The sequence below is a fragment of the Babylonia areolata genome, chromosome 3 (genome assembly GCF_041734735.1).
Source record: "Babylonia areolata isolate BAREFJ2019XMU chromosome 3, ASM4173473v1, whole genome shotgun sequence".
NCBI lineage: Eukaryota > Metazoa > Mollusca > Gastropoda > Neogastropoda > Buccinidae > Babylonia > Babylonia areolata.
In genome coordinates, this window is record NC_134878.1 from 40,501,706 (window position 1) to 40,509,631 (window position 7,926).

Below are 7,926 nucleotides of genomic sequence, written 5' to 3' on the forward strand. Positions count from 1 at the left end.
AGCCAGTGGGACAAAGGGGAGATTTACCTACTTCCGGGAGGTTATCGGCCGTAGTTGCTTTCATTTTCTCCGCATAGGCGGATAGAAGTTTGCACAGGACAGGAATGTCAGACCCCTGCCGGAGTCTGCACTAGTTGGGTCATGGTAAGTATGTTATTTAAACATAATTTTAGATAGAAAATTTCCTCTTTTTTTCCTTATAAATTGAGCCACTATATTTACAGTACTTATAATATTAACTCCTTGATTTAAGCATGTACTGCAGTTTTTTTTATTTTTATGTTTGACCAGTCAGTGGAAGTTTTATTTCCACAACCATCCAGAATGTTTATAGCACAGAAAACTGATCTGGTGACTCGTACCCAATGCTAAATATTTTGTTTGAAAATAAACCCTTTTTTGTTGTTTTCATTCATTTTTTCTTTCAACCAATACATTTGGATATGATCACTCTAGCTGACATTGGAGCGAGATATGATGATATTTGGACACTGAAGTAAGATTTAGAAATGAGCTTACTGAAGTTGTTAAATTATGTTTTTTGTTGAAGATTTCTTGCATCAGAGGTTCCAAATGAGAATGTCAGGAAAGAAATCACAACTTTTGATGCTGACATTGGCTGACATATTTTTATTATGAAATAATTTGTTATCAGTTTGCATTACAGAAAAAAAAAATAAAATCGAAACTCGCCACAGTGTTGGCTTTAATCTGAATGGTACATTTTTAGTTACACAAATTCTGAAAAGTATTCTAAGATCTGATTGTGATGAAATTTGTTATTAAAAGCATAAATAATTTCATATTTAAACCCATTGACTGTAGACTCTTTTTAGGCCAACTGTATTACATATGCCAAAGAAAAGAGCTGTACACTAAAACTACTGTAACTTCTCTATTTGTGGGAATTTGTGCATTGAATTATACAGACTGATGCATAAGTTAAACATGGAAACAAAGCAAAAGGACTCACTTTGTCATTTGTTAAGTATTTATTGAAATCATTTGATGCTTTTGATATTATACTTTGTCATTTGTTTAATATTTATTGAAATCATTTGATGCTTATGATATTTTGTGCTTATTTCTGCAAACTCCCAGTTACTCAGCATAGAAACAGACAAAAGGAGCAGTAAGCCTCGGTCTCTTATTCCTCAGAATCAGAATTCTCTTCCTCGGTCTCATCAGTATCACTGTCCACATCATTCTTGATTTCTTTAAGCACATCCAGCATGAATAAACATTGAAAATGATTAAGAGTCTGAGGCATGTGGTGTCACCATTTTGAAGACCAGTTTCAATTCTAGGAGGTCTGGGGGGGAACAATTCTGCAAGAATGGCAAGACTTGATTAGTAATTAGTAAAGGGAAACAAATCACTTTTGTTAACCTGTCCTGAGCCTGTTGATATCAGTCAGTGGTTTTCTCCCTTATAAGATGGGCACAGATGGTAATGTAATGGGTGACAGGTGTCACATACAGCTCTGACAGCTCCATACATTTAATGGAAAAGACAGTTGAATCAGTAAAAATGCTTTGAGATGCAGTTCACACATATTATTCTGTTATGCTTTATACAGTTCACATATTTATCTGTTGACTGGATGGGAAAAAGACCCAAAGTAACCAATATATTGATAGTTCTCAAGATAAAGAGGGTAAGTTCTGGTTAGAGCACATCAAATTATTTTTAACATCTTTAACTACTTTAGCTTCTTTTTTTTAATTAAAAAAAAAAAATGTTATTGTTATTGCTATTATTTTAATACCAAAATGGAATCTTTTCAGTTTTGCTCTTCAGTGTCTGTGGATTGAGATTTCTTTCCACACTGAATAGAATTTGCTGTTTCAGTTGCTGATTCTGATGAAAGTGATTCTGATGATGAGCCTCTCGCACCTAAGAAAAATGAGCCTCCAAGTGTGAGTTTCTTTCTCCTTTGCCCTTCCAGATGTTGTCATCTCACATATGTAGGTTTTGCTTCAGAGTGACTGAATATTGCCTTTTGTAAATGAAAAATGAAGACTGTCAGTACATCTGAGAAGTTTGACAAACTTGCTGCTTCATCTGCATGGTTTTTAATCAGGTCACTCATTAATCCTAGACATTTGATAGACATGCAAAAAGGGAAACATAAACATGTAAGAGACATGCAGAAAGAGTTAAAATTTTGCAGAAAATCCACTTTGACATTGAACCAAGTACACATAGAGACGAGGGGGAAATGCACAGCGCTGTATTGTGGTGAGGTGCTCTTCAAAGGGGGGAACAATCCAAATTTCACATGGAGAAGTTTGTTGATAAAAAAAAAAAAGTAGTATAATACAGTACAAGTCACACACACAGACACATATGCATGCGTGCGTGCACGCACACACACACACACATGCACACGCACACACCATCCACACACTAATACAGGTGTACACATGCGCGCGCATGCACATACACGTACACACACATGCAGTGACAGACAACACCACACAACATAATTTTACCATTGCTCACATACATATACAGATGCATGCACACATACATATATACGCATTCGTGCACACACACCATCCACACACTAATACGGGTGTACAAGCACACACAAATGTGCACGTGAGTGTGCGCACGCACACGCACACACACACACACACACACACACACACACACACACAGAGGCTTGAATTGCTCATATACACACCTACGTTTGGACACACACACACTCACACATACACAAACACACGTGTGCGCATGCAGCATGCATTCCCTTCAGGTACTTTCTGTCCTCAGTAGCTCTCGCTCTGCAAGAAGTGTTGCTTATCGACAGTTGAGAGTACCACTTGCATAGTTTTCTTTACAGTTAGATACAAAATTATGTTATACTTTGTTTTCATAACAAAAATATTGTGATTTGACCTTTGCTTTGAATAAAACTGTGATTGGCTTTTGTTTTATTCTGATGCATTATACTTTTTTTTTCTCCATTATCAGATCTTTTGCTGTACTGGATACTGCAGTCATCAAACTAAAGGTTCATCCTGTGAGAATATTCGTTACGGGTGCCAGATCTTGTTCTTAAGAATTATGTTATAGTGTTTATAGGTGAAAATTCCTCCTTTTAGGTGAAAATTCCTCTTTTGTTTGCTTCTTGATTTTTGCAGAATTTACCATTTTTCTCCCTCAAATAACAGTCTTTAGTTTAGAAAATATAATAGTACAGTAATTGTGTTCAGGCATGATGCTCTATTTTGTTAAGCCCGCGTAGTATTTTCAGGCTTCAATCTGGGCAGAAAAAAATTTCAGGCTTGGGTAGGTCTCTCTGCTTGCACCCCTGTGTCTTTAACTGAGGAAAAAAAAGACAGACTTGAAGAGTAATAAAAACGATTTAAAAGCTAATGTACAACTTTGATTTATAATTTATGTAATTATGTTTACTTGTCTTATTTGTGAGTAATTTGGTGATATGTGCAGAACTCTGAACTGAAAGATGTCATCAAAAAGATTCTGGATGGTGCAAATTTGGAAGAGGTCACAATGAAGACAGTTGTAAAGCAGGTAAATTTTGTGGACCTACGTTCATCTGTTATTTACTGTCACTGCATAAAATGGACTTCTTTTTTTTTTTTTTCTTTCTTTCTTTCTTTTTTTTTTCTCTTTTTAAAATTTTTTTTTATAGATTTGCACATCAATAACAAAATAAGGTGTTCTTGAATGCGGTACTCTGCAGCAAGAACAGGCTCACTGCACTTCATAATACCAGAATGGATATGATTTCAGAAATCTGCAATACATTATTTAAAAAAAAATCTGCCTTAAGGTGGACCACGGCATAGGTTTTTCACCAAAAATCATTAAAAAATGTGTTTTGGGATTATACTTGTATTTGGTAAAATAATGTCTCTTCTTTGCATTTCTGTCAACCATTTTGTTCAATTTGACCGATTTCATTGCAAATAAAATCATTTTCTGACATGGGTGTGTGTGAAGTTTGAGCGAATGTGACAAAAAAATCAAACGTTTGCATCGATTTGGATGGCCTGGTGCTCGTGATCTGGTTTGGAAACCCCCACTTGTTTGGTATCAGTGTGAAGGTCATTCACCGGTCTTTCTTCTCATTCCTATTTCCTGTGGAAAATTCCACTCACGGAAACACACGAAGAGCAAATCTGAAGGAACCTGAGAGGCATTTTTGAGGGGTTGTGGCTGAGTCGAGGTTTCTGATTGGCTTGTCGGAGTAAAAAAAAAAAATAGCCCATTGGCCCAATCAGTCATGTGACTTTTTCCAAGATGGCGTCTGTTTTCTTGACGATTTCAATCGACACACCAGTTGCCTAAGATTTTGATTGAAGTTTTCTATTACAAGTCACGGACAATGCCAAAACACGTTGGAAAGAAGTTTAGGACTGTCTTTGCATTCAGCAAAAGGAAGAGAAAGCGTAAGATTACAACACAAGCTGAAAAAAAGCCTGCCGAAACAGCGACTGACTTAGCGGTGCCTTCGACATCTACGGGCATCAGTGAAAGCACTCCACTTCTCAGTTTGAAGAGAAAATTGGACGTTTTCACCAGAAAACATGCGTGAATGGGTGACAGTGACCCCAGTTCAGACGAAGAACCACTGTCAAAAAAAAAGTGCATCAGTTCCTGAAGTGCAACTTCGCTCGGGACAGCCACAATCCTCACAGAACATCATTGTTGATGTGTCAACGTTGGACTGCTTGGTGTCGTCAGTTCATTGTGAAAAATGCGAAGCAAAGGTTTGTGGAAATTAATAAAATAGTCTACAGATATATAATATTTAATATATATAATATAGTATTCTATTTTATTTCATTTCGTGAGTTTTTGTTACGTTTCATAGCACAAACCCCCCCCCCCAAAAAGCCATCTGAATACCTTCTTTTTTTGTGAGCCCATTGATTTACTTCTTTTTTTTTTTCTCAAGTTCTTTGATTTTTGTTTTCAGAAGCAGTTTTTATTTTTCTCAAGTATTGAAATACTTTTCCCAGTAATACTTCTGTGGATTTTTACTGAGTCTGACATACTGTTTGTGTGTGTGTGTAAAAAACTGTCAGTCTGAGTCTCTTTTCTCTCGCTCTCTCTCCCTCATTCTCTCTCTTGTACCTTCTATTCTCACACATTTGATTTTTTTTCAGGTCTCTGTAATTGAAGATGAGACAAAGAGGATGGGGTCAGCTCTCTCACTCTCTCTCTTGTACCTTCTGTTCTCACACATTGATTTTTTTTCAGGTCTCTGTATTTGAAGATGAGGCAAAGAGGATGGGGTCAGCTCTCTCTTGCATTCTCTCTCTTGTACCTTCTGTTCTCACACATTTGATTTTTTTTCAGGTCTCTGTATTTGAAGATGAGACAAAGAGGATGGGGTCTGCTCACTCTCATTCTCTCTCTTGTACCTTCTATTCTCACACATTTGATTTTTTTTCAGGTCTCTGTATTTGAAGATGAGACAAAGAGGATGGGGTCAGCTGAACTGGATCTTGTGGCTGGGAGCAAAGCAGAGATGTTTGCAGAGAAATCAGACATGCTCAGGGTCAAAACAGCAACCAGAAAATCCTGACAGAGCAAAACAAAAGAGGGAAAAAAATTGAAACTGTAAGACATCAGAAACGTGAACATCGATGGGCAGACGAGGGAGAAGTATATGCCCCAGGAGCATTTTGAACAATTAAATGACTGAAAAAACTCTCTCTCACCACTTAGTGATATTGGCCAAATGCTGTTTTCCTATGTTTTTTTTTAATGTTTTTTTTTTATTGTGTAACTGGGTTGTAGTTTGTGAGTTCTCAACACAATCTTTGAAGGCGTTTTTCTCAAAAGTTGAATTTCTGCTGCAAGTGTGTCAGTGGCCCCTGTGTAACAATTGATACAGTGAAAATATTATCATAAAATTAGGCATACTGATGTAAAAATGTGTGCTGAGTGCAGTGAACAGTTAGAACTCTGTACCTCTAGTAGTTTTTATTTCATAGCAAGTGACTAAAGCATACTAACGCGAATGCATAATTTTATGCATTTTTGACAAGACAGAGACGGGTGCAATAGCCGGGTGGTTAAAGCGTTGGACTTTCAATCTGAGGGTCCCGGGTTCGAATCACGGTGACGGCGCCTGGTGGGTAAAGGGTGGAGATTTTTACGATCTCCCAGGTCAACATCTGTGCAGACCTGCTAGTGCCTGAACCCCCTTCGTGTGTAAACGCATGCAGAAGATCAAATATGCACGTTAAAGATCCGGTAATCCATGTCAGTGTTCGGTGGGTTATGGAAACAAGAACATACCCAGCATGCACACCCCCGAAAATGGAGTATGGCTGCCTACATGGCGGGGTAAAAACGGTCATGCACGTAAAAGCCCACTCGTGTACATGCGAGTGAACGTGGGAGTTGCAGCCCACGAACGCAGAAGAAGAAGAAAAGACAGAGAACAATGCTTGTGGACAATGGGCATCTGCTTTTGTGATCACTGCACTAAATGATGTCAAAACAAACTGTGGAAATGATGAGAATCATTATGTAATGCATGTGTTCAGTGCTGCAAAGGGGGCAAATAACGGTATGTATTTTTATGATAAAATTATCATATCTTCATATCTGTTTGACTTATAAACTTCAAACTTAGCACAGATATCTATATTAACATCCTGAGTATGTGTACCAGATACCTTTAGTAGTTCTTGAGAAACAAAAATGAGCTAAAAATGACGCAGTGGTCCACCTTAAGCGGAACAGTTACATTATGTTAAATCAACCATCCAGATAAAATCAAATCTAGATACCTTAAGCAGATGATTAGCTACATAATGTTAAATCAACCATCCAGATAAACACAACCAACTGAGATGATTGAAACTGGAGTGGCTGCCAAGGAGATGTGGTTTTCAGAAAGCAGGATGACTGGTTTTGTGATTCATATCCAGTGGGGGTTGAATGCATGACAAATACTGTTATTTTCAGCCAGTAAGGTGCTACTTTTTGTTTTGCTCAAATCTAACCTTTGAGTTTTTTCGGCTGTATGCGCCTTATCTGTGTGAAAACTGAATTCTGAGTACATATAGGGCCACCTGACACAAGGTGACATCGTTGAATTCAGTAAATGCTCAGGATCATGCTGAACAACAGTACTGCAGTCTTACCACTGTTCGATTCAACATGGTTCATGTTCACCATCAAATCAAATTGAAACCAAATCGCATACTTCACAAAATTTCAACTGAACATGATTGCAGTTCGCCCGAAAGGCCTTGAAAAAAGAGCAATGTCTGAGTTGGGGATAAATTTATGATGTAAAAGTAGAGAAATTGGAAGTAAACTTGTCATTTTTCGAAAGAAAAACACAAAGCAAATGACCAACGGGACTGAAAAGAGGGGTTGGCAGACTGGATTCTGACTGAACAAGTTTATGAACTGGAGCTTTACAACAGTGTACATTTGACTGAATGTTGTGATTTTTTTGATTTTTTTAAAATAATTTTTTAGGTGCATAAAAAAAAAAATTGAAACAAAAGAAAAAAAAAGAAAGCAGTGGATAACAGAGCCTTGTCAACAAGCAGATGAAAACAAGTCTTATTCCGATCCAGTTTTCCAAAGATGATGTCATTACTTAGAAAACATCATCTGCTGTTAGCAGAGACAAAGGACTTTACGGCAGCTGTAGTTTCGGATGTATGCGCCTTGCACAAGTTCAAATAACATTCATTCAGGGGTGCACCTTATGAGTGCGTTGTAGGCCAAAAAATATGGTGATTCTTTTTGTCTTGGGTGTGTGGTCATTTCTATTTGGTTTCTGCAGCTGTGAAGCACATTAAATTAGGTTTTGTGGGATTTTTATATTGAGTGGATTGTACTGCCTTATTGAACAGCCAGATAAGTGGTCAGACTTGCTTGCTTTTATCCATTTTTAAGGCAAGGTCATGTGAATTT

At 37.4% G+C, this 7,926-nt stretch overlaps 1 protein-coding gene across 1 annotated transcript in view; it reads left to right on the plus strand.

Moving 5' to 3' along the window:
- Positions 1-7,926, plus strand: part of LOC143279984 (protein DEK-like) — a 59,596-nt gene that overhangs the window by 38,222 nt on the left and 13,448 nt on the right. The window contains exons 5-6 of the mRNA XM_076584383.1: positions 1,852-1,919; positions 3,460-3,543. Coding sequence (XP_076440498.1) covers positions 1,852-1,919; positions 3,460-3,543 — 152 coding nt within the window. The remainder of the gene's footprint in view (positions 1-1,851; positions 1,920-3,459; positions 3,544-7,926) is intronic.